This window comes from Carya illinoinensis, chromosome 2 (assembly GCF_018687715.1).
Source record: "Carya illinoinensis cultivar Pawnee chromosome 2, C.illinoinensisPawnee_v1, whole genome shotgun sequence".
Taxonomy (NCBI): Eukaryota; Viridiplantae; Streptophyta; class Magnoliopsida; order Fagales; family Juglandaceae; genus Carya; species Carya illinoinensis.
Genome location: NC_056753.1, coordinates 36,401,986 through 36,429,381, shown reverse-complemented (window position 1 = coordinate 36,429,381; position 27,396 = coordinate 36,401,986). Strand labels below are relative to the sequence as shown.

The following is a 27,396-nucleotide window of genomic DNA, read 5'->3' as shown; positions in this document are numbered from 1 at the left end:
AATACTTGACAAATAGCTAATAAATTTTCGGCGTTGGAAATTGGGCTCGCCTGATAATTCTTCTTGACTTGTTCTGTCTTTCACCGCGCGGCTCTGCCTATCCTTAGATCTCCATCATTTGTAGCTCCCAGAAACCCCTTTCAGTCTCGGTCAATCCCCCAAAAAACAAAAAAAATGCAAGAAAAGAAACCGGAGACGGCCACGAAAAACCCTAAGAAGGCCAATCTCTTAGACCACCACTCCATCAAGCACATCCTCGACGAGTCCGTATCCGAGGTAAATCTTACAAACCCTAACTCACGGCTTTATTCTTATAGATCCGTCATCGTCTTCTTCGTTTTCTTATATGTCTTTGTAATTTTTCTTTTTCATTTTTATTGAGTAGATAGTGACGAGTCGTGGATATGTGGAAGACGTAAGGATGAGTAATATAAGATTAGTGATGGGAACGATCATAATCATCATTGCTCTGTTGGCGCAGTTTTACAAGAAGAAGTTCCCCGAGAACAGGAATTTTCTCATCGGCTGTATCGTATTATATCCTTTTTCCTTACCTGATTTTTGCTTTTTTATTTTTTGGGGTGTCAATTCTCTTACTGTTACCTTTAATCTCTTTGTTATTTTTTTTATTTTTTGATATTTAATAAGAATTTTATTACCAAGCATAGGCACAGCCCAAATACACAGAAAGTATACAAAGAAATACCTACTACACACTAGAAAGCGGGAAATTACGATAGAAATAGATTTAGGACATTATCGTCAATCCTTACAAAGATCCTAGCCCACAAACTCGAAGAAGAAAAGAAAAAATAGCGAAGATCTTCAAAAGAACACTCTTTATCTTCAAAGCATCTTCCATTCCTTTCCAGCCATATACACCACATTAGACATAAGGGAATCATTCTCCATCTGGAAGCAACACTTTTCCTTGCCTCAAAACCACACCATCATGCAAGGAGATCCACAACTTCCTTGGGCATCACCCAATATAACCCTGTCTGACCAAGAACCTCAGCTCACAAAGATTTTTCCACCTCACAATGTTAAAAAAGATGATTAACAGATTCACCATCCTTTTGACACATGACACACCAATCAGCTAAACACCAACCACGTTTTCTAAGGTTATCCGTGGTCAATGCTCTCCCAAGAGCAACCACCCAACCAAAGAACGCCACTTTAGTAGGTACTTTCACCCTCCAGATGCTTTTCTAGGTGAAAACACAGCCAGGATGACAATTAAGCACCCTATAAAAAGAACTGACTCAAAACCTGAAATTTCCAGCATGATCCTACAAAAGCCTCCGTTTGATTGATGAGAAATATGTTACGTCTCTTAGGAAATGTGTGGACGAACATGGAATATAGGGCTTTTTGGTTTAGGTTTTCGAAGTCTTTGGCTTGTCTCAAGAATGTGTTGGCTTTGCTGTGTCACTGTCAGTTTCTTTTTTGTTGATGAGAAAACTTGTTTAATTGCTGAGGAAATGTGAGAACGGAAAAGGATTTCAGGCTTAACCTTTAGTTTGTAAATAGTAGGTTTCAGCTTTGTTGTGCGATCTTGCTTAATTGGAAAAAATGGAAATGACAAAAAAAATTATCGACTTTTACTGCTATGCATGCCCATTACTATGTGTGGTAGAAATTCCTCATTGATAGAGTTATCTGTTTGGGACCTCGAGCATGTGATTGAACCGATTTCAAGTTGGCACAGGGACAAAGAATATTTGACTATGATTTCACACTTGAACTTCGTTTCTTTCCTTTTCTAATTTTGTGACAGTCATATAAGGTCATGGTATATTATGCCATTTTTCTGAGTTTTCAAGTTTGTTCGATCTTTGACTCTGGCAAGTATATAGTCTTCAATGGGTTACTGCAGCTGATCATATACACAAAAGAGAAGAATGCAATTCTTTTTACCTATCCTCCTGCGGTAAGATATCTTTCTATATGGAAACTTGGCAATAATTCTAGACACGGTGTTAGTATTTAGGCATACAATCCATTTGTTTATGGAAAAAAAAAAGGAATCGTGCCCATTGTGATTATGTGATAATAAATAAATTGTTTTTCTATCACATGTTATCTATGGTTGCTATCTAGTATTTTTGCTTTAAATAGACATTTATAAAGTTCAACCTGATTTTTTTTTTTTTATAGGTGACTTGATTCTAAATTCTTCCAAAATTCATTTTGATAATACTAGCACTTCTTGAATGAGATATTCAACTATAGGTGGTGTATCAACTGAGTTTATTTTTTTTAGATGATGTACTGTATGCATAATACTACTATACTTTAACCTATCAGTTATACAATTTATAGCTAATTGTATCTTAGATCTTACCCAATAGGGTCTTAACGATAAAAGGCCCAAATATTTACCATATATTCTGCTAATGTCCGTCTGTGCCAACAGCATGTGCTCTCTCTTTAGGCATGAATAGAGGCCATTATTGAATATTACTGTGGTCTGTTCAATTGGAAGTAAGAGTTCAAACAAATTGGTGCAGTTAAAAGAAAAATAATAGAAAAATCTCTAAAATGAGGGACTGGTCTTGCTGAAGCTCAAAAATATGTGATGTGTCTTTCTTTAATCAATGTTAATTTTGAGATCGCCATGCTTATTTACGAAGAAGACTTCCTTTTTGTAGGTTTGGGGATCTTGTTTTATCTAGGCTAAGGCCTCATTTGGATGTTGAGATGAGAAATCTGGGAATACTAATGAAATGGTTTGAGGGTTTTATGGGGTTTTGGGAAGGAGGGAAAAAGTTGAATAAAAATATTATAAACTTAAAATATTGTTTTTTAATATTATTTTTGTTTTGTAATTTCAACAATTTGAATTGTTTTTTGTGTTTCGTTTGAAAGTTTGAGAAAGTTGTAATGATTAGATGAAAAAATTGAAGATTTGAAATTAAAAAGTGCTTGTGTTTAAGTGGTGTTTGGATGTTGAGAAATTTCATCTCATCATCCAAACGGAGCCTAAGTCTTTAAAGGTGTTTGGATACCTCCTAAGCAGAGGACACATGCGTTCATTCTATTTCTTAATCAAGTTCAACTTACTATAAAAGAAAAGGGCATTAAAAAAATGAAAACCTACGACAAAAAAGGTTTGGGTGGGAGGAAAAGGAGCAACTTTTCTTTGTTTTAGAGTCAGCTTTAAGATGTAGGATTTTAGAAGGGTTGCAATGAATTTCATAAGTGTTTTTATGTTGTCTCTTACATGTGCATTGTATAGAATCCTACTGGTGCTTGGAATAGATTTTTGTTTAAACAATTTGCTAGCTCTAGGCCTCTCTCTATTCCTTCATTGTTCCTACAATTTAAACTTTGTTTATCGTTTGTTTCTAGATGTCTAACCCCCATGGTCTTCTAACCCTGTAAGCTCAGAAGTTTTACATGAGGCTAATATCTTGTGCTTAATCCCAAGAGAAGCAAACACAAGGCGAGCTCACCAAATATTTGCTTCAAGAGTAAATCAATGGGTTATTTCATTAAAAAAGAATCAGCTTATTTAAGATATTATAGGACTCCATTTGTTTACATTGCCAACAGTTGAATTATACATCTACAATTCTACATCGGCCGAATTTGTCATGCTCAACTTCAAACATACTGCATGTGATAAAGTTATTTTTTCACTATCTCAGTTGCATTTTTTTCTGGACAGGGATCCTTCACCAGCACTGGCTTGGTGGTGTCTTCCAAATTGCCAAGATTTTCTGATATGTACACGCTTAGCATTGCAAGTGCAGATCCTAAATCAATTTCTGCCAATCAACCAGTGCAATTTACCAAAAGTGTTACCCAATGGTCTCTCTCTCTCTCTCTCTCTCTCTCTCTCTCTCTCTCTCTCGTGCACACACCTTAAACTGCGCATAGTGTCTGTTTATAATTCTGGTATCTTGCCACGTTTCAGGTTTACTAAGGATGGAGTTTTGGCGGAGGGCCTATTCTGGAAAGATGTTGAAGCATTAGTAGAGGAATATGCAAGAGAACCAAAGAAGAGCAAGTGATTTGGAAGTTAAACAGCTTGTCTGATGGGGCACCGGTTCAGAACTCTAGTTATATTTTGACGTGACTGTAGTTGTTGCACATTAACATCGTTTTTTTTGTTTTTTTTTAAATCTTTTTGCATTGATGGACAGAGCCAAACAAATGGAACCAACATCCTCCCAGCTTTACAAAACATTTACTTCATCATGGTCAAATGTGTTTAATCTAGTAGAATCTATGATATTCGGATTCATGAATTAGATGGTTTTCATTATTAAGTTCATTTTCATCGAGCAATTTACTTCCAGCCCAAATACCAATGGTGAGATGGGTGTGGATCAAGGATCATGCATTATTTAATGTACGGCTTGATAGTTTTTATTTTTATATTTTTCACAGCTTTGCCAACTTATGCTTTCTTTCCATTTGGATCTTCTTGGCTGCCAGAAACTTAGCAGTTGTTGGCTTTCTGTGTTGGGTTGATACTGTCCTTCATCAATCCAATATACCACATAGGATAAAGTCAAGCAGTATGCGAATTTCCCTTTTCTTTTAATGCTGAAAATGGTTGTTGAGGATTTCTCCTTTTATTCTCATCATATATTTCTTTTATTTTCTCGATCACACCATTTTTTAGTTGTACAAATGAATTCAACGTCTCGTGCTTTTTAGCAATTAAAAGGAAGTATATTTTTCATTACAAAATTGTTCATAATAATTGTAACTAATTGCTAATTTATTAAAAAAAGAAAATAGGCACAATTGATTCCATAAATAAAATAAGGGAAAATCACACTTACTCCTAAAACTCAAAATTGTTTTTACAATATGATCGTCAATTCGTCATATTATTAAAGTTATTACATACCCTCGTAAACATAATTTATAATTTGTTTCTATCATTAAAACCTGGTTCTGTGAAATGAAGATAGCGTATTGTAAAAAATCTGGTTCTGTAATGTGTCTCTACGGAGTTGCAAAGGATTCAATTATCTTGAAAAATGACAAATGCACTGATGGTGGACTACAATTTTTAAAACTGGTCATATTGTTCATAATTACATATTTATATGGTATTATACGATGGAAATTTTAATTTTATAATTATTGAATTATTCGCTTGAGTGAAATTCAAGTAAACTCTTTTGACATTTTTAAATCTCCAATATAACATTTCGTTCCATAACCCAAACCTCATTAAATTTATAAAAAAATCATAATAAATTCTTGCAGGATCGTGTTATCAAATTGGTTCATCACAAAAATAAATCAAACTTCACAAATCTCACAATGCAATAGTCACGATAATTACACAATATATTTTATAATATATTTTACATAAATTTTATAATCTATCTTATAAAAATACACTTTATCTTAAAATATTATAAAAAATCATGTGTATTTATCATTTTTATTTAAAGGATACTGCTACATCTCTAAAAGATGTTGCTTGAATACCCACCAAAGAATGACAATTTTTTTTTTTTTTTTTTTATAAAGATTTTTTAAAAATAATTCACAACAATAGGTTGTAATCGAGCCGAGTCAAGCAGAGTTTTGGTTTGTCGAGCTCGGCTCGACTCAAAATACTCATACTCGAGCTCGAGCTCGAGATTTTTTTTAATTCTTTGTTCGAACTCGACTCGATAAGCTAAAATCTCAACTCGAGCTCGTCCCGCAAACAAGTTTGAGTCGAGTCGAGTTTAAGCTTGAATTATTTTTTTTAATAAAATTTAATAATTAATAAATTAAATAAATAAAAAAGAACTAATATTAAATTTATACAATTAACAAGTAGAACCTTTATTAAATTATAAAATTTTAAAAAATTTATAAATAATTAATATCTAACTAGTTGATATTTATCTAAAATAACAATATATTATATGCCTACATATATTATTAATACATACACTTAATATGATAGAATATATCTATTTCATATATGATTTCCACATACTAGTATATAAAATTATTAAATTTTATCAACTAATTATTATACAAATTATAAAATATACCTATGAATTATATTTACTATATAGACATAAGTAATTAGAATACATATTATATATTTAATTATAAAAGTGGTATGCTTATATTATTAGCTAATACATATATACATGCATAGGTGTATGTATATATTTTATTAATATATGAATGAGTTTTAATCGGGTCAAGCTAACGAGTCGACTCGAGCTTAAACGAGCCTTAGTCGAGTTTTGTCGAATATGTATTATTTACAAATCGAGCGAGTATCTGCTTTAACGAATGAGTTTTTGTTTTTTTTCACGAGTCGAATTCAATTTGAGTTTAACCGAACGAGTACCGAGTGAATTATTGAATAGACTGATTCATTTACAGCTCTTGACAATATTATTAAAGAATATTTTTTTTAATTATTAAGTAAAAAAAAAAAAAAAAAAAAAAGAGTTCGGGATGCCATTACCATTTGTGCCCCGAATTGCATTTATCTTCTTCAAATAGACCGACGATTTTGATTGTTGATGTAACCACACCATAAAAGCTATTCCGTAGCCTGAGTAGAGTAGCTCGTTTTCTCTTGAAATAATTATCGTGAGGCCACCTCGTTTGACTTGTGAGGGTCGGATTTACACTGGAGAGAGCAATAAATTGTCACTTTCGTTTTCAAAGTTACAATTACGTTAAAGTTCAGTAAATTGGACCCACAAATGATATTTTTATATAATTTATAATTTAAATAAAAATTTATTTAATATTTAATAATTATATATTCAAATCACTTTCACCTGTTATATTTGTTTGATACCGCCGAAAATTTAATAAACTAGTTTAGTTTGGTTAATTTATCTTATTTTATTATCATAATTTTTTTAAATTTTTTTATAAAATAGAATAAATAATTTATTTTTTAATTTTAAAATAAAAATATTAAAAATTATATTTTAATAATATTTTATTTAATTTTTATATAGTATGACGAGACGTAAGGTGACGGGGGCACACTCATTACCTGTGCATGTGCGGACTTAAAAACCGATAAACCGATACAAAAAATCTCATTTCATAGACCGCTTTGCAGTCCGCCATATACTGTTAGTTGCAGGTACAAATTTGGTTCTCGTTGCTCTATCTAGAACTCCCTCCTCTCCCCTCTTCTATTTCACGCGTCTCCCGGCGGTCGATTTCTCAAGGATTCCAGACTGTTTCTAAGGTTTCTGATTCCGATTTCAAGAATTTTGAAGCTAGGGTTTTCAATCTGTGCGTCGGTTCTTCGACTTTTGCTGGGGGTGTTTTCTGATATTGGATATGGCGAATTCTAGAAACCAAGATTTAACTGATGAAGACAAGATCCAGGGTCTTGAACGCGCGAACCAATACGGAGACGAGGACTCTGACGACTCGTCGATGGATGCGCTATCTTCGTGTGGCGTCGGATTGGGTGCGAGTTCTTCTGGTTCGCGAGAGAACGGCGGGTCGAGGACCGAGACTGGGCTTATGGACCGGTTGACGGATGTTATTGTTTACGGAGGGGATGGAGATCTGTTACTTCAGCAGAGCGATCGCGAGGACAGCGTTCTGCAGTGGATTCGGGCCCTGGATATGCAAGTGATCGGGGCTTGTCGCGCCGATGAGAGGCTGAAACCGTTGTTGAAGATGAATGCTTCGAATGGAGTCGCCGAGGATTGCCTGCTGGCTCATTTAAGTCGGGTATGTACCTGATTAGAAGATAATTTGATTACTCGGGATTCAATTTCGTTTACTTTTACATACTTTTTCATGAAAAAGTTCACCGCTACCGTGGTGGAAGTTTGATTGGCGATTCTATGTAGGAATTGGTTTGGTGACCGATGACAATTGCACGGGTTCACGAATTTGCCGAGAGTCAAAACATGCATAAGATTAATTTTGCGTAGTATTGAATTGATGATTCCATATTAGTAGTTTTGGCAGTCACAGATTCACAGTTTACTTTCATTTTTTATTTATTTCTTGTTTCGGCATTTCTGTCATCAACTCAAACTGACGAGTTTATTTTTGCATTTGACGAGCAGCATTTTGAGCCGGCAGAGGTTGGTATGCTAGCGAGATGCTTCTGTATACCTCTAGTTTCTCTTCGAGTGGGAAAGATCTGCAAGCAAGGAACTCTATTGTTCCCAACTGCTACAAGGTAATCTTACTAACATAGATATTGGTGCGACTATATGTTTGATATGCACGTGGTGAGGAATGGGGTGCTTGATACCTTTGCATATGAATTTTTGTAGCTTTTACAATTTTATTGTGTTTCAAGTCGTTGAAAGTGATGCTTCTTTTCATCTCTATTGCGTCTTTCCCTTTTTCCTATTTCTTTTTTTTTTCCTCCTTATGGTAACTTTAATTTGATTTAGCGTTCTAAGGCAACAATCATCTTAAGTATCTGTATGATTCATCACTTGTTGCAGCATAGGTCACTTTAATGTTTAAAGTAATATTACTCTGTCAATTATAACTTTTTCGAGCATGATTCAAGTTAAATGCCGTACTGGTGATCCACTTACAGCAGGGACAAGTTCATTTTACGTACATATCAATTTCAAGTTGTGTTTTAAATTAGAAATTTTTAACAGCCAATCTCATTTTTCTTGTGAATTTTATCAAGGTTCAATTGAAGTTTATGTTTTTTTGTATCTCCTGTTGAAAATACATTTATGGACGATGTCTTGGGCCTTTTACTTATAAAAAAAGTGTTGGGCCTTTTGAAGTTTTTTTTTTTTTTTAATCAGTAAATAAGAATTATATTGAAAATAGGTGAAGACAAGTACATGGGACATATACAAGGGCCTTTTGAAGTTATTTAGTGTATTTGATTGCACAATTATGCCTTTGATATTCTATGCAGACAGTTGGTGTGAAATATATATCATGTCAATTATATTCTGGTGTTTTTCAGCATAATGCTCATGTTAATGTACCGCTAAGTGTAGATCATGGAGTTTAGTTTTGAGTTTCTGAACTCTTCTACTGTCAAGTTTAATCCAAATATAATATTTCTGGAAAGTGTATCCTTGTTGATGATTAGAAATTCTAGCTGATGGTGAAATTGTTCATTATTCCAAATAAATATATCTTTTGACTTGTAGGTAAAGTGGGCGTATTCTATTATGATCTCTGAATTAAGACGAAGTAAAGGTAGTTTCATGCTCCTGTATTATATAGCTTGCTGCTGCTTTTTGGATATATAGGGTCCTTGGTTTTAATTGGAAGTCAATTTCAGTGTGAAAGGCCTCATCCTATATGCTCACGATTCTAAGTTCAAATGACTGGAAAAGATGTTTCCTTCTATGTGTCTCTGTTATGAATCTTTCAACTGGTTTAAGGATATGAGTAATTATTGGATATTTCCCTTTTCTGTCTTATTTAGTGTTCTTTCTGTCAATGTTCTCTTTAGTATCTGCGTCTCTCACTGCAGAAGTTTGAATATAATTAAGATTGTTTCATAAGTAATGGTTCAAACTGGTCAGTATTTGAACCCAAAGAAAAAAAATGGTCAATTAGGATCTATACTTAAAACTTTGGCTTGGCTCCATTTACATTCAACCAAGTTTGGAGAAATTTACATTAAACCATTGGGAGCTTTGGTTTTTTCAATTTCAATAATTTTGAGTTTGAAAATCCAAGAAACAAAATGAAAATTTTCTTTTCTGGATAATATGAGCATGATCTCTTTCTCAGTTTATTTGACCTCATCTAGTGCCACTGCAGCCATTGTCTCCACTAGGATTTATTACTAGTTGTGTTTATTTTTCAAAAGTGAAAATAGATACGAGATGACATGCTTTGGGGTTTCTTTGTCAGTCAAAGCTAGTGTCAAGTTGTGTGTTTAAACTTTATTATTGTCATGCGGTATGGTTTATATTAAAACTGAATAATAGGTGAAGGGGTTTTTTTTTTTTTTTTTTGATAAGTAATAGGTGAAGTTATTTTGGATTAGACATAAATGTAATTATGTACTGTGTTTTCATTTGCTCTTGATAACAATTCAGACAATACATTGTATGGTCTGCTATTTACTTTGTCAGGTGTAGTATTGCCAGTTATTTCTCTGTTCAATGTTCCCAAGTCATTCTCTCCTCTCCATTGTTGCAGGGGAAATCTGAATCTTACAGTTTTGCCGACATCTGATCTGCGCCTCTCATTCATTGGAGACAATGGTGAGAAGGAGAGATTATTTACCTTGAGTAGTAAGTCCCAGTCTTTAGTAACAGTGGAGGAGATCCCAGCAGATAATTCTGGCCGATCCTTTCTTATAAAGATCCCAGGTGGCCAGGTTGTATACTTTTGGTGTTCAGAGAAGTCAAAGCATTTGGGAGGTGAATTGCTTGTAAAGGTGTGTATGACTACATGAAAGAACATGCATGCACACACACCTACTGTATCATGATAATTTGAGTGGGCCCTGAGGCTTCAGGTTGTTTGACCCTATGATTTTCTAGTTTTGATTTGAGAAGAAGATACTGGTTTCACCAAAAGAGTCTTTTTTCTTTTTCCCTTCTAACAGATGAAGGATTTACTCAAGAGGAAACCTTCTGTTGCTGAATTAACTGGAATCTGTGAGTCACGTTTCAGCTGCTTTGCAACTCATCTTCATGCCTATCTTGCAGCAACAGTTGGTAGTACACAAGCAAGTTCTCCAGGCTCACCTATTCCTCTCATGGATACCACCACTGAACTGTCTGATACATCTCAGAGTGGACACTCACTGATATCATTTAAATCTCTGCGTTCTTGGCACATTGGAAGTCAATCCGTGGAGGCAAATTCATTTCATCCCGGCAGCCTCAGTCCAAGAACCGGTTCCTTTAAAGAGGGCCCAACCAGAAACTTGTCTTCTCTCAGGAGTGCTGCTAGGGAAAAATTGATACGGCGAGGGGATGGCCATCTTTCATCAGTTGAGAATTTGACCATTACTTTGTCAACTGCAGTTGATGCATCCTCATCAAATAATTCAGAAAATGATATCACCAGGAATCTGCCATTCTCTCCATCGAGTTTGCTAGAGTCACTAGGGAAATTGGCTGTTGCACCTGCTTTATGCCTCACGACTCAAGTCTCCTGTGTAGGGTTACCCCTTTTCTCCCCTCACTATTGTCATTGCACCCCTGGTATTTCAACCCCACAATTCTCAGCAGCACCTCAGCAACTTCCTGCATTATCAGATGAATCACAGTCACTTCCCCATCTTTCTTCTCTAGTTCCTGTTAGAATGCCATCCAGTTTGTTGACTTCTACACAGCCTCCAAGTCTAGGTGAAGCTTCCACGGTGAACTTCCCGGCTTTTCAGACAGACCCTTTGTTCCAGTTGCCAACTCAAACTTCTCATCAGATATTGCCAACTTTCACACCTTTAATGTGTGACCCAATTGTTCACATTCCACTTATTGATGTTTGCTCTTCTGGCCAAGGCTACTTGGTTAGTGCTGGCCCTGCTATTTCAACTGCCATTCATCCATTGCATCCAAAACTTGTGAACCCTTTGATGCCTGAAACCGACAGCATATTAGAAAAGGGTGCCAGAGAGACATTGCGTCTACTCATCAGCGGATCATCCCGGACTAACCTGCCATTGATGGATGTATTTCCTGCTGTTCTAACAAAAGCAGATCAGAATCAAATCATACTTGTTGCTGGGAGCCAGGGTCTATGCAGCGGAACCACAGATGCTGGTGTTATTGCTAATAGCATTGCTGCCATGGGTTTGGCTTCACTGTCTGAGAGATCTGACGGAGACAGCTACGATAATACAGATATACATGCTGGAACATCTTGTGGTTCAGTTGGATCTTGTTCGGTTGATAAGGGATCCACTTCTTGTTCAGACTGGATGGAAGAAAGTGATTGATAGAATGATCTTTCATGGGCTCATTTTTTATTCCTCTGTAGATCTGATTTTTCGTCCCCCAAATGTAGATATGTTGCTGTAGGTTTGCTTGCCCTTTTGAGCTGCAGCGCGCGAAATTTTCTGTTTGTAATTTGTTGTTCTCTCTTGAGCCCCAATTGTGCAAGTTCTCGAGTAGAATGTGAATAAAATTTGGACTTATTTTCGGTCGTAAACATCGTTCTCGTTTTTTTATTCTTGGTCACCTCCATTCCTGTTTCTAAATTCTGTCGTTAATAACTTGATACTGATCGTGCTACAGTCAATTTTTCAGCTGAGAAATGGGAGTTATCGTAACAATGAGTAATGGTATTCGGCAAATTAACAACTGTATATGGACTTCTTTACCCTTTCCTCTTCCCCTTTTGTGCAAGAAAATCGTAGCTGGAAGTCTGAATCTTGTGTATAATCAGGACTAAGGATGCTCCGTTGGTTGGGCTACATCTGACTATATTCCCAAGTAAATAGTTGAGTGTTTGCCTAATTCAATGTGGGATTTTTAATTAATTTCAGCCCAAAAAAACCAATGAATGCAATCTATCATCTATGGACACAAGTGAAAATACAACGCAAGGGTAAAATGGTCAAAAGAAGTCATGTTTTGCTTTAGATAGATACCATTAATTTGGGGTGAAATGGCGACAATACCATTCAAACTTGTAACCACTTTTCTCTTAATTATTGATTGATTACTTTACAAGGGGTGCAGTTGCACAGAAAAAAAACTTTCTTGATTGATCGAGAAAGGATGTGCATAGAAAGAGGTTTCTCTAATTAGCCTTCTCGATCAGCACGGTATCTCTCTCTCTCTTTGTGACTCTGTGAGCACAAAATAGTCTAAACCAGTTGGCGAGAAGTGGATTTAAATGAGACAGGTATGACATGATCTCTTCCCACAGTTTTTTTTTTGTTTTTTTTTTTCCCTTATTTTCCGAAGAAAAATATATCAGGTCCTGGCCAAATATACTAAAGGCTACAAAAATACAAACGGGAGAGAACAACAAAGTTCATTAAACAACCTCGGCTGGAGGTCTTGAACTGGGCCCCCCTGCTTCTGCAAGCTGTCTTATTTGATGCAGGGGGCCAGTTTCCGAAACAATTAGAATTCATTAAAAGTTATTTTAGACTGAGAAAGTAATTTATTTTATTTTATTTTATTATTATAATTTTTTTTAATTTTTATACAACATATAATAAATAATTTAATTTTTAAAAATTTTTAAAATAATAATAAATAATATTTTATTTAATTTTTAACTTTCATTTAAAACTACCTCACCTCATTTTCAAATTCAAACAAATTTTTAAAATGATGTTTTATTTAAATATATAACATTTTATTTAACTTTTTATCTCTTATTTTTTAAAATTTATCCCGTTTAGACATAAAAATAATTTCAACTCATCTTATTATTATAATTTTTTCAAATTTTTACATAAAATATAATAAATAATTTATTTTTTAAATTTTAAAATAATAATAATATTAAAAAATATTATTCTTAAAATATTATATTTCAATTTTTAATTTTTATCTAAACTAATCTGTCACTGTTATAAAAACATATTGACAAACTATTTCACCACCTTTATAAAACTTAGGAATATGCCCAGACATGACCTTGGAATTCTGCTTTTGGTCATCATAGGAACAGTTGGGACTGCTACACAAGTTCTGAAGTTTTTTTTCTTCCGTCCAAGTTTCTATGAAACCAGATGCAGAAGCGTAGCCCCATAAAAAAAAAATTAAAAAAAGCTGCAATTCGAATAGCTTTACAGAACAGACTAAATATTTTTTTTTTAATTTTTATATTTATATATATGTATATATATTTTTAATACATTTAAATATTTTTTAAAAAATAAAAAATTCAAAATATTTTTAATAAAAAAATAAAATCACATTAATAACTTCTAGAGATAGAAATCATCGATAAGACTAACATTTTCCAGAGGGTAAATACTCAAAAAAAAAAAAGAAGCATTGCCACTCCAAACGGGGACTGGTTTTCTTTGTTATTGATAATTTTGATCTCAGTTTTTGGGATTCTAATTAAATATATATAAGGTGGTGCCTCTGTGAATTATAATACAGGTGAGGTGAGGTGAGGTCCACAAGGAAAAACAAGTACGTGTCTCCATTATTGTTAATTCTCTTCCAAACCCAATTCCACTCATTGTGTTTTAAAGAAGCCAATGAAAAAATAAAGGAACTAATTCTCACTGCTCAATTTGATTCTTTATTGGAGCTTTCGGCGGTTTTTCTTTTTTTCTAAAAAAAGTTAGCAACGATTCTCTTGAGTCTTTTCTACTGCTCATCATGCACAAATACTTTTTTCTTTTTTTTAATTAATGCCAAACATGTTTCCGCGTCATTTCTTGATATAGCTAGAAAACGATACTGGAAAGAAAAAAAAAAAAAGAAATGCTTTGGAAACGGAAGATTTTGCACGTGTCCGTAAAAATCTGCACGTGCTCAAATGCTCAATGTCAATTCTGCAACGAGCCTAGAGTAAACAACATGAACGAACTGAACAGACATAATTCACCTTGGCTAGCAATGACAGATTCGAATAAAAACTGGACAACAAAATTAGCGCCTTTCGAGGATGTTAGGAGAAAATTAAATAACATGACGCAGGATCGAATCAATCGATCCAAGTTGCTTTTTTTTTCCTGGTTAGGTACCTGATAAGGCTTATAAGATGGAAAGCAAGCTGCTTCGTAGACAGCCGATCATTGTGGACCACCGTCGAGTCAGTCTGGGCCTTGCATGTACGTGGACCACCAAAAAAACAAATTAAAGCACCATTTATATATAATATGCATGCAATATTTCGCTTCATTACGTTATCCTATATATATATATATATGGATGCCTTTCCTCCTCCAATTTCAATTGCCTTTTTCGTAAGAACCAATTAGAATTCTTAAACAAACTTGTGATACATTCTCAAACCAACCTGGAAGGCTTTTTTGTTTTTTCCCAAATAGAAACCAACATATATATGGGCACTGAAACTACGTACTTGAGTGCCAAAGGTATCGGGTTTTTTTAATGCAAAATGCATGCATATATATGGTTTTCAAAGTATAAAGTCTTTGATCGACGTGGTATTTTTTGTCTTTTTTCTTTTCAAATTACTTGTAATAATTAGAATCTGAATTGAATCCGCCTAATTAGATGATCAATATAAAAATATATAATTATAAATGTCAAAATTCAACAACTAATTGGTTGGTACTCGGTAGATCGATTAATGATCACGTATTTTGCAGTACCATTACACAAATTATGATCTTAGTGGGAGATATCTAGCTAGGTCTTTTTGGGTATACCTAACTCATAATTCCAATCCAATTCAGCATGCATGCAATAATTAATTTATAAATTAAGCAACTGATCATTTGATGATTGTAAAAAATTTGTTTATATGTGGCCAACTATTTTTTTAAAAAATAATTATTTTTTGTGAAAATAAGTTTATTTTTATCATAAATAATCATTATCATCACAAATATTCATTTTTCTTATAATGAATATATAGTTAAACAAACACACCAAAGTATTTTCTTGAGGTATGCTACAAGAGTTAATAGCCATCATCATGATGAAAATGTACTCACATGCTTATTATTAATGCTACTGTTGTATATATAAAAAAAGTAATACTATATATAATTAATTTTACATATTGTATGTGCACTCTATTGATATAATTGATTATATCAATTTTTTGAATACATAATTAATTATATAAAAAAAATACGTAAAAATAAGTGCATATAGATTTTTTTATATGGAAATGGGTTAATGACACGTTGTATCATGTGGGAGCTGATGCATGTTTATTAATCCGTTTCTCATAGATCAGCATCAAGAGAAATATGCTCAATTAATGTTTTATTTTTCTTGAAACGAAAGTTATATATATATATATATGTATATAGCTAGGAGTCTATTATAAGTGTAGCTTAGTTTTAGTTAATTCACATCTCTCTTCTTCTTAAAAAAATGTCGACCGGATTTCATTCATATCCGGCCTTTCACCACTTATAACTATATAGTCACGTACATTAGTTGTTAGCTAAATGTGGTCTAGGCATATAAAAACAGCTAAAGCACCAAGTATGTTGATCTGCTTTTGTTCTCTACTTAAATATATTCTCCCACTTTACTTAAAAAATGGCAACTAGCTAATTGCCAATTGGTTAGGCCGCTTAAAATAAAGTTGGGATCCATGTTAATTAATTATATAAAATAATATATATTTATAGTTCTAAAATATACAAGTCTTACTTATTTTTTTAAAAAAAATTGATTAAATTAATTAAATTCTACATAAGAAAATTATTTTTTAATAATTGACTCTCTATCTCTTTATTATTATTATTATTATTATTTTACGTGTAACTAGCATAATCTTTAATTATATCTAGATTTTAATCCTATGATCTTTTTCTCTCTCTTGTGGTCACAGCCGGAAATACTCAGACTTTGGTGGACACCTAAATCAAATAAAAATAAACTTCTATTATATATATATATGAATGGGAAATTGCTTTTTCTAATTGAAACAAGGACCTCTAATAACTTACTTGACAATAACCATCGTGATCAGATATGTCACCTCACAACCACCATAAATTGCACTATTTTTTTTCTTTAAAGACGGTAAAAGTAAGAAAGTTAGTACTTAAAAAAAGAGAAATTTAGAACATTTTATCTTTATTTATATAAATGAGATTGGATAAAAAGTTAAAAGTTATATAAAATATTATTAAAATATTTTTTTATTTTAAAAATTAAAAATATTAAATTATTTATGTTATTTTATATAAAAAATTTTAAAAAATTATAATAAGGAGATATGATTAGATAAAAATAATGATAAAAACAAACGATTCTACGGCCCGTTACAAGATTTGTTTTCAGGTGATTTTTGGCATTTTCACAAAAGTCAGAAAATATGGAGTGATTTTGTTAAGGAATATATGGTAGATGATTTATGAACTATTTAGCTGTCATACATGATCTCATCCCTTGTCATCATTGCCGTAACAATTCCTATCACGTCCACGTACACTTCCGGTTCCCCTTTTTTGCAACCCACAGCCACAGGACACTATAGTCGTCATTAAAGGCCTACCTCTGCTTGATTCCCATTTTACCCCCCATCGTTTTTTCCTTGTCAAGTACGCCATCGACATTATAAATTTCTATATTAATCATGTATTTATTATATTAATAAACTGATTTATAAATATATATATTTTTCATGTGCAAGCATATTTAAATAAAATATATAAATACATTAATTTATGAGTGCGTAGAATTTGAAAGTCACCAATCTTTTAAAAGTAAAAATACATTTATAAATATATTCTAAATTTCATTATAGCACTTATCCTTTAGCCGACGCCCGACATGACAAAATACTTTCACAGAGGATAATGTTTATCCCAAGTAGAAAAGCCATGAAGTTATCGATATTTTTGTATTTAGTAATTAAAGGAGTATTTTTAAAAATATTATAAATTTTTTTAAAAAAATTATATTAAAAAAAGTATAAAAAAAAAATATTAGCCTGTTGACCGAAGGGTGGCTTTTCTACGTGGGTGTAGCAGGGTCTTTCATAAATTTTGATAAAAACGACGTCGCTTTCAACACCTTTAAATAAACGAGAATATTTTGGGATGCGGATCATAATTCTAGGTTCAATCATGTCCGGACCAGACCAGGGAAAACAACATTAGTAAGTCTTCTCAACTTTTCCCTCATATTTCCGACGTTAAAAACTTCCAAAATAAAACCACCCTCGCTGTCTGGTGTGGTCATACATAACCCACCAATCAAAAATCGCCTCCTCCCCACCACCCACCACAATTATCAATAAATGGCTTTGAAACTTCTTATTTTATTTACAAAATTATTAAATATTTTTAAAGTACATAATCCTCTCCTCTATGAAACTTATATAATGGAAAAAAAAAATACCTTTAATAATATGATATCGGGAGTGCATGAGTTATTCGGATATAAATCATCTCTATTTTACTTGAAATGAATAGTAATTATATAGTTGAAAATATATAATGATTTAATCATTTTACTTATTAATGTAACTACTCTTAAAAATATTACAATAATTAAAAATATATCTCACATTTTACATTTAATAGATGATTTTGTGAAAAGCTGGTGCTTTATTTTTTTGAAGTTAATGAGTTTCACTTTAAACGGTGTGGTTGCATCCGCTTCTGTGTTTTACAGAAATGTTTTAGAGAAAATTATTATAAATGATTATATATTTAAAGTGATTATATATAAATAAATTTATAAATTAAATTAAATTATAAAAATATTTTTATTATAAATAAATCTAGCATGTAATGCAAGAATATATCTAGATTTATTTTTACAAGACAAAGGTATAACATGGTGGAAGAGAGTGGTGTCCGAAAAGCAGAGCGGAGCAATAATGACATCTGATTGGATGCACTCAATATAGTTTTGTCGTATACTCTTTTATTTTTAATTTTAATTTTTAATTAATTTTCCTTCTAAGTTCTAAGGCCTCTACTCCTTTCTTTTCACACCCCCTAAAACTTGACCCTCTTTCTCTCAAAGTTCATGATAGACCCCTCACTAGGAACTGGTTCAATCCCCCCCTTCCCACTTTAACTGTTTTCCAACCGTCTCCGTCGGTTTCCAATTCCGGTGAGCTTCACCCTTCGATCTCTCTCTCACCATGTGGATCTTGTCCGAACCGCGTTGTTGCGTACTTACCGAGTTTCACTTTGCTAGTTGGCGTTCTTTTTTCTTGTTTCGCAGATGAAGCCCGATGAGTGGGTCTTTTACTTTATACGGTTTCTGATTTGGTTTTTTTTTCTTTTTTACTTACTGATTCGTTTAACTGATTTCGGCTTCGAGATTTAAGGCTCTGTAAGCTTCTGAGCTGAGATTTGAGTGTGAAAATAATTTCTGTTTATTAGAAAAGAGGATAAGTTTTTCCCGGAGTACTATTTCTTGGGGTTTTGTTAGCAATGGAGGATCAGAATGGGACCAGAGTGTGTACCGGAATGTCTAACGAGGTTCTCGACTGCGTGATGCCGTATATTCACGACCCAAAGGACCGGGACGCTGCGTCTCTGGTGTGCCGCCGGTGGTACGAGCTTGACGCACTGACGCGGAAACACTTGACGATCGCGCTCTGCTACACGACAAGCCCCGATCGGCTGCGCCGAAGATTTCGGCACCTGGAGTCTCTGAAACTAAAGGGGAAGCCCAGGGCCGCGATGTTCAATCTAATACCCGAGGACTGGGGTGGATACGTCACTCCGTGGGTGAACGAGATCGCCGAGTCTTTCAATTGCTTGAAGTCGCTTCACTTCCGGCGAATGATTGTGAGGGACTCCGATCTTGAGCTTCTTTCTCGGTCTCGCGGGCGCGAGCTCCACGCGCTCAAGATCGATAAGTGTTCTGGCTTTTCCACGGATGGTCTTCTACATATCGGTCGGTCCTGCAGGTAATTTCCCCCACCTTTTTTTGTTTTCATTCAAGATATCTTCCACTTTATCTTGTGGCTGAGGTTTATTTATTTGTACGAATCTGCTTGGTATCTTTGTCTTTCGCTTTATAATGTGGCCGAGGTTTATTTTATAAAACAATTGTGCAATACGTGTAATTAGTTTAAAATTTTCCTTCGATTGGGTCGCTTACCAAGCTCTCTCTTTCTTTTTTATAGATACTTTATTCGCTAATTTTACTCTAATTGTGATTTCCTTGCTAATGAATTGGCTTACTTTATATGGTCTGCAAACCCTAATTTTCTTTGTGAGCGAATTTATGATTTTCCTTTGATCTTTGGTTAGTTTCTACTTCCTTTATCAATAATTTGTTACCGATAAGGTGCGGGGCTTCTAATTGTTCAGGGGGTTGCTTCTCTAATGGTTGACATGCTGATTTTCCATTTTTCGTTGAAGTCCTACCCACTATTTTTTGGTATCTTCAAGTTTTAGCCAGAACCTAGGTCATTTGACTTCATCATGTGCTCATCTAGATAATTGCTTGTATAATAGCAACAATGACTCCCACTTCCCGATAAGGTCAGTAATGCTACATCATTATTTTCCGTAGCATCATGTATTAAGAGCTCTATAGACATTAAAGAGCTCTTAGAATGTATTTAGGTCTGCTATGTATACTTCCTGTGTATGCGGGCTATGCATATTTCTTTCAGATCAATAATATTTTTCTCTTACTTATAAAAAAAAAAAAAAGAATCCCAAATATGACTACGCAATTTAATAATGTCATAAATTAATAAATTGCGACATATCCAAACTAGGAAAAAACACAATGTCACATAATAAGCCTGAACGAAAATCCTTATAGCTTGTGTGATATACACCTATTCAATTAAGGTTTGAACCTAGTACAAATCTGGATCCTTTGTTAGCACTTGTGTTTTCTGTTATGGTCCCACTAGAGGAGTAGATGAAGAACACAGAAATGGTTGCATGAAATGCTTATAACGAGGAATGCAGTAAATGGAAAGGACTACTGGGTGAATGAATGAATGAGAATGCACAAAGGATTTTTGATTAAAAAAAGCTCAATAGAGCTACTGGAATATTGCTACGGGTTCTTTGAGGGACCCAACCTCCATTACAGAATTCTCTAAGTAAAATCTTCCCGAATATTCATCAATCGTGTTCTCAGTGTTTTCCTTCCCTTCATACCCACACAGGGATAACTAACTGATCTAATAAACTTGCAACATGTGCAGAGTAAAAATAACAGACTGCTTATTAAAAGGAAACAATAGAATGACTCAACGACAAACAAAAATAGAATATGACAGACTCTAGATAAAACAGCAGGCTTGATAATAATAAGGAGATCCCCCAAAACGCTGCGTTCCTGGCCAACATTAGTGAAACGGTGCGCTCCAGCTCATTAGTTCCTCTCTACGCTGCATTAAGAGCTCCTCAAGTCATCTCCAACCTTCACTTTGCCACTTCCACAGAACAGCTTCCCATCTTGTCTGCAATGCCCATTGTTATCGCCTCTCATACCCCACTCCATTAGAGGCCTTAACACTTGAATGCAACCCTCCCCCATTTCCTGCCATTTATAAACCCTTCTCTAGAAGAGGTCATAACATTTTCTTTGGAAAAGAAATGCATTTCATGGATGATAAAATAATCACACATATTTAATGATGTATACTATGCAATACAATACCTTTTTTCTTTTTACTGTGTGATGTGCCAATCCGGACCTTATCCGATTTCTATTCTTTCCATGGTTAAGACCTACAATAAGCTTTTCAAGATATGCTCTTAGCCTTGCTTGTTGTACCATTCCCTTCAGAGAGAATCTTCAGACCGGCCCGTCTAATAAACCCCAAATAACAGCCCTCCAATGGTCTGTTGACAATTAGACTCCCATTTTAATTCCAATGTGCTTGTAGACTACATTAAACCCCACGGAACCCACCCCTCTCCCCCTTCTCTCCTGTCTCCCATCCTCTTGCATGAAACCCACCCCCCTCTCCACCCACCCCAAGAATGAATGGTGCGTGGACCCATAGCTATGGAGTAGCTGAAGGTATCGATCAAGTAATGGGGAGAGGCAGTAGAGGAACTCTCATAGGTCATGAAGTGAGACTCGGAGGTCCTCAGCATTTCCAGCGGGACAGCGAGAACGATAACCCGAGCCATTATTTCGTTTTGCTTTTCTCTGCTTCCTTTCTCCAAAATCTGAAGAAGAACCAAACAAGATTATTTTACACCAAAACTGAAATTACCCCAGCCGTTACTAAAAAACCATCATCTGGGATAATCAAAACACTCTTGAGCAGACGGATGATAATCACAATGCTATTACAGTCAAGACAATGCATGCAAAGCCAAATCCATTTTGTTTGAGGATTGGAAGACAGCATAAAAAACTGCAACTTTCACTAAAGAAAGAGAGAGAACCAGGTGTACGCTTATAAATGGGGCTGTGTCGATCGGTGGGGAGGTGGAGCTGTGGAGCCAAGAGAAGAATGGAGGCTTCATGGTTTGCTGTGGAAGCAGGGGTGTAGAGAAGAGCAATGAGGGAGATAAAGAAAAAGAATGAAGAAGAGTGAGCGAGAACCTGAGGTAGGTAGCTAGCTAGCAAGCAAGAAAGGAGCTTTGGGAATTGAAAAAGGAAGAGAGAGAGGCCAGGGTTTCAATGGATTCGGAGAAGAGTAAGAGAGATAAATTATAGTGTATTGATTCTTATGGCTTTTGTGTGGGCTTGCTTACATGGAGGACTTCTATTGGATGCTGTTGATGACTTGACAACGGACAGACTTTTGCAAAGCGGACCTCTTCCCTTCAATTCAGTTCTTGAACTGAATGGAAAGGACTCTTCGGGTATTTTTTTTTATAAGAAGATATTTTATTGATATAGAGATAGGCTATCTAGGAACTAGAAACGGTAACAACTCTTTGGGTATTTTTGGTTGAAAGTTTTAAAAAAGCTGTAAGATTTTTCTTTTCCAATTTCAAATTAGACAAATTTTAAACAGTGGAACAGATTTTCATCTATTGAAAAAGACTTTCATTTAATCATTTGCCCAAGTTTTCTTGAATGACCAAAACAAAAAAAAAAAAAGAGAGAGAGAGAGAAAAGAATCAAGACAACGTTCAAGAAAACGTAAACCAAAACAATTTTCTTGCAAGATTTTCTCCCTTTAGATAGGTGTCTCTATTTTATACTTCCTACATGTTTGGATTGCACCTTTTGTGCTTTTTCATAAAGATTTATTACTTATAAAAACCTTAAAAACAAATTTCACAAATTTGTTATCCAAACAAATCTTCATTCTACCTATCAACTTTCACAAAGCACAATACATTTCAATTCTTTTTCAAGAATTCTAAAGGTCAGAGAAATATTCACTTACCAAACATGTCCTTAGTCATAAATTCTCAGCATAAACTCACTTGAGGTTTGTGGGGTCTTTGGTTTCTATGATACAATACATTCAATGGCAGCCTATTCTAGGACTTCATGGTCACTCTAAGGCCTCTAGATTAGTCTGGTTTGTGGGCTAAGAAAGTGATAGGGCCTCATAATTGTTACTTAGTGTAGCTATCAAAATAATAATAATAATTGTTTCTTAGTGTTAGTGTGTATTCTGTCAAATCAACAATGTGTCACTGGGATCTGAACACCTTCTCTTGGCTAGCCGCTAGCGAAGACTTGGAGTGATTATATGCTCTTGGAGTTAAGAGTTATAAGGGCAGGAGGTCAAATAGAGAGGTATATTTGATCTCTAGGTGGCAAGAGGTGAGATTTTTATTCCCCTACAGGAGAATGAGCTGTAGGAAGCCCCTAGGAGTTGGGGGAATTTTAGGGTTTTGTAATACCCTAGGTCTATAGAAGATGGGTAAATGAGATGTCACAGAGATCTAGTTATTATAATGATTCCAAGGAACTCAAAATGTAACTTTGGTTAATCATTTTAGAGTATAAGTTTAGACGTGGCTGAAATTTTCTTAGCTTGTTATAAATGGTAGTTGAAGCCAATCCTGACCTGAAATTGGGGACTTAAGCCGTGCCACAAGTAATGGACATAATGGTTCGAAGAGGATGTCAAGGATTTGCATGGGGGAGATTGTAATATCCAAGCTCTATAGAAAAATGATTATTAGGATCCCACATTGCCTCCTAAATAGGTGTTATCTCTTGTATACCCCCGTGTACTTGGGCTATGCCTATTCTTATTAATATAATTTAACTGTTTACTTATATAAAAAAAAGGATCCCATGTTGCATGGTAGGGAGAAGTTGTGGTTTGTAATGACTCCAACAAACTCCGATTGTAATTTTGATTAGTCCTTTTGGAGCATAAGCTCAAATGTGATTTGAGCTTTCCTTAGATTGTTATAGATAATGTTTGAGCTTTTTTTTTTTTTTTTTTTTGAGGAAGTTCTAGTTTGAAAGAAATTTATAATTGTGAATTAATAGCATGCTCATTTAGGAGGTTCATGATACAATTTCTTTAAAGCTTGGTATAATTGCGTAAGAGGCTTTCAATCTCACTTAATTCTGATACAGTTCGTCAGTGGTTTGTGAACTTTTGTGGAGGTATGTTCATTTGAGTTTTATAAATGAAAGCATATTGGTAGTAAGTTTGAATTTGCCACTGATAGATGGCCGTGTACAAATGGAAGTGAAAATTTACTTGAGTTATATTTTTATGTATCTATATAATTTATATAGGACTTGGGTATTTCTTGATCTATATATATATTCAACATTAGTTGGATTCATTGCGTTGTCATTTCATATTAGATAACATTAAGGACTTCTCAGGTACCTGGGATTGCTCAGTCATGCCTTAGGTTGGAATTACTTATCCTGAAATACATATAACTTACACTTTCAGAAGATTTTTTTTAAAACTAAGGGGTGTGTTATGGTCATCGGTAGTGAAAAGACTCAAGCTTGTCGGGTTGGGATTCAAGGTAGGTTCAGCACTGAATACAATGTAGAGAATGGAAAAGGTCAATGGAAATAGTTTGAGAAATAATAAACATCATAAAAGGCTGAGTCATTTGTTACACTTAGATAATACGGAAAATGTATAGGAATACGTATGGCATTCATCCTGAATACATGTAAAAGGATGGAGCAGAACTGAAAATAGTGTCGTCACAATTTCAATAGTGATGACTGATCACGAGTCTCAAAATTAATTTCCAGAAATGTTAATGCAGGATGAATAATTGTGTTTGATCTCAGATGTAGATCTGACTAAGAACTGAAAAAATAATACTTTTGACCTGTAAATGTTTGGGAACCATACTGTCATGAAGAATTAGGTGAGATTGAAAGGCCACTCATGCAATTATACCAAGCGTTTCCTTTTAATTAACTGCACTATATATTCTTTCTTGTATGGAAATTGGTACATATTTGCTTTTTCATTCAAAGTCAACAACCTCGATTCTGTGTCTTTACATAATGCATGAATATGCTCATCCTTGTGGAATGTTATAAATTGAATTTGTCTGAATAGAATCTTGATTGGGATTGGAGTAGAACACAAGGAAAGTTGGAGAATTGTGTAGTAATCAGAAAATTTCAAGCCATGGAAAGTTCTCTCAATGTTTATTTTTGCTTCAAATTTGTATTAAGTATTTTAATTGTGTGAAAATCTGTGTGTTCCCTGTGTATGACATGGTGATGGCGAGCCAGCCATTTAAAGCATTAAAAAAAATTGAGATATTGGAAGAAAAATTATAGTTTGAGCTGTAAATAGTATGCTTCTCAGTTCTGTCCATGAGATTACACATATTCATCACACGTCCACAAGAACAAATGAGCATAGAGATGAAAAGGAAAAGAGGATGTGTCATAAAACTTTGTCTGAATGAATTGAGCTATTGGTTCTGGATTCATAATATGATCTGCGTTCAATATTGATTGGTGCTAATTGTTATATTGCTTCTCAGGAGTTTAAAAAGTCTGTTTTTGGAAGAGAGCTCAATTGTTGAGAATGATGGTAAATGGCTACACGAGCTTGCTTTGAACAACACGGTTCTTGAAGCTTTGAATTTTTATATGACTGATCTTGTCAAAATCAGCTTTGAGGACCTTGAACTCATAGCCCGAAATTGTCGCTCCTTACTTTCTATTAAAGTGAGTGATTGTGAAATCTTGGACCTCCTACGTTTCTTCCATACTGCAAATGCTTTAGAGGAATTCTGTGGGGGTTCCTTCAATGAGCATCCAGATAAGTACTCAAGTGTATCATTTCCCCCAAAATTATGCCGTTTGGGACTAACATATATGGGGAAGAATGAAATGCCAATTGTATTTCCTTATGCACCCCAACTCAAAAAACTGGATCTCCTCTATGCACTGCTTGACACAGAGGACCATTGTATGTTAATACAAAGGAGCCCCAACTTAGAAATACTTGAGGTAGAATCACAAAACCATTTCTTTTTTCTCTCCTTTATTAGCAATTTATCATTATATCCTTTTTTTCTACACTTGTTTAGACCTATGCCTTTATCTGATTCTTAAGACCGTATATGTACATATTCCAAAACAGGCTTTAGTTTTTGCTTTTTTGTCCAAATTCTTTTCAGTTTGTTATTTGACTAATCATCGAACTTTGTTCTTCAACAAGAGTCTCCAGTTGTTAGTTACCTATAATGATTATTTTGACCTTGGTTTTTGGGTTTTGAGAGTTTTTACTACCTAAGGAAGTGGGTGTCATGTGTTCTTTTGGACTAGGAACTGTATCTGAAATTTCTATATATTTCTTCATCTGTTTTTCTTCTGGACAGACAAGGAATGTTATCGGAGACAGAGGATTAGAAGTTCTTGCTCAGAGTTGTAAGAAACTAAAGAGGCTTAGAATTGAGCGAGGTGCCGATGAGCAGGAAATGGAGGATGAAGAAGGTGTAGTTTCACAAAGAGGTTTGATTGCTTTGGCTCAGGGCTGCCTAGAACTGGAATACATGGCTGTTTATGTGTCCGATATCACAAATGCTTCTTTGGAATATATTGGCACTTACTCTAAAAACCTCTGCGATTTCCGCCTAGTCTTGCTTGACCGAGAAGAGAGGATAACTGATTTGCCTCTTGACAATGGAGTTCGAGCTTTGTTGAGGGGCTGTGAAAAGCTTAGACGGTTTGCATTGTATCTCCGACCTGGAGGCTTGACTGATGTGGGTCTCGGTTATGTTGGGCAGTACAGCCAAAATGTAAGATGGATGCTTCTGGGTTATGTTGGAGAGTCTGATGCGGGGCTTTTGGAGTTCTCTAGAGGCTGTCCTAGCTTGCAAAAACTAGAAATGAGGGGCTGCTGCTTCAGTGAGCGTGGACTGGCTGCTGCTGTATTGCAGCTGACTTCTCTGAGGTACTTATGGGTGCAAGGATATAGAGCCTCTGCAACAAGTCGCGACCTTCTAGCAATGGCTCGCCCATTCTGGAATATTGAATTAATTCCTTCTAGTCGAGTTGTTTCTACAGATCAGCTTGGGGAGAATGTTCTAGTTGAGCATCCAGCCCATATACTTGCATATTATTCCCTTGCTGGACCAAGAACAGATTTTCCTGACACTGTTATCCCTTTGGATCCAGAAGCCTTTGTTAGGTAGGCCAGGCTGTATTACTATTAACTACTCTTCTTCGATGGAGGTTTTTCCTGTCACCGTCCTGTTCATAAATTCATGCCCTTTTTCCCCTTTTGTACGAGATTTCGATTTTTCTACCCTAGTACTTGCTTGACATTAGTCCTGTAATAAGTTCGGGTTTTTCTTCTGTAATTTGGAAGCACTTGCATCTATGGTGCTATAGTCTTACTTCCCAGTTGGCTGGCTTAAACTTCAACGCTAGTATTAATGGTGGGATATTTCTAGTTTGTGAATAAAAAATAACGAGTGCTTTTATTTACCATGATTTCGTAACTGCTGCCATGTCATTTTGTGGA

The 27,396-nt window shown here is 34.7% G+C and overlaps 3 protein-coding genes across 3 annotated transcripts; all 3 read left to right on the top strand.

Annotated features, from left to right (window-relative positions):
* Positions 1–19: 19 nt before the first annotated feature.
* LOC122301469 (probable signal peptidase complex subunit 2) lies at positions 20–4,285 on the top strand. Its single transcript, XM_043112846.1, has 5 exons — positions 20–276; positions 386–537; positions 1,855–1,936; positions 3,677–3,819; positions 3,926–4,285. Exons 1-5 carry the CDS (start codon positions 175–177, stop codon positions 4,020–4,022), a joined length of 576 nt encoding a protein of 191 aa, XP_042968780.1. The 5' UTR covers positions 20–174; the 3' UTR covers positions 4,023–4,285.
* Positions 4,286–7,052: 2,767 nt separating this feature from the next.
* Positions 7,053–12,078, top strand: LOC122301467. The gene is made up of 4 exons (XM_043112842.1): positions 7,053–7,695; positions 8,040–8,155; positions 10,114–10,354; positions 10,526–12,078. The coding sequence occupies exons 1-4, from the start codon at positions 7,294–7,296 to the stop codon at positions 11,864–11,866; spliced, it is 2,100 nt and encodes a 699-aa protein (XP_042968776.1). The 5' UTR covers positions 7,053–7,293; the 3' UTR covers positions 11,867–12,078.
* A 6,406-nt stretch (positions 12,079–18,484) lies between these two features.
* LOC122301462 (coronatine-insensitive protein 1-like) lies at positions 18,485–27,359 on the top strand. Its single transcript, XM_043112836.1, has 3 exons — positions 18,485–19,431; positions 25,406–25,877; positions 26,249–27,359. Exons 1-3 carry the CDS (start codon positions 18,950–18,952, stop codon positions 27,062–27,064), a joined length of 1,770 nt encoding a protein of 589 aa, XP_042968770.1. The 5' UTR covers positions 18,485–18,949; the 3' UTR covers positions 27,065–27,359.
* The last annotated feature ends 37 nt before the right edge of the window (positions 27,360–27,396 follow it).

Coding starts and splice junctions, on each gene's coding strand:
- LOC122301467 (XM_043112842.1), top strand. CDS start 7,294: ATGGCGAATTCTAGAAACCAAGATTTAACTGATGAAGACAAGATCCAG. Junction 8,156..10,113: donor TTGTTCCCAACTGCTACAAG/GTAATCTTACTA, acceptor CCATTGTTGCAG/GGGAAATCTGAATCTTACAG. Junction 10,355..10,525: donor GAGGTGAATTGCTTGTAAAG/GTGTGTATGACT, acceptor CCCTTCTAACAG/ATGAAGGATTTACTCAAGAG.
- LOC122301469 (XM_043112846.1), top strand. CDS start 175: ATGCAAGAAAAGAAACCGGAGACGGCCACGAAAAACCCTAAGAAGGCC. Junction 277..385: donor TCGACGAGTCCGTATCCGAG/GTAAATCTTACA, acceptor TTTATTGAGTAG/ATAGTGACGAGTCGTGGATA. Junction 538..1,854: donor CTCATCGGCTGTATCGTATT/ATATCCTTTTTC, acceptor TGACTCTGGCAA/GTATATAGTCTTCAATGGGT.
- LOC122301462 (XM_043112836.1), top strand. CDS start 18,950: ATGGAGGATCAGAATGGGACCAGAGTGTGTACCGGAATGTCTAACGAG. Junction 19,432..25,405: donor CATATCGGTCGGTCCTGCAG/GTAATTTCCCCC, acceptor ATTGCTTCTCAG/GAGTTTAAAAAGTCTGTTTT. Junction 25,878..26,248: donor CCAACTTAGAAATACTTGAG/GTAGAATCACAA, acceptor TCTTCTGGACAG/ACAAGGAATGTTATCGGAGA.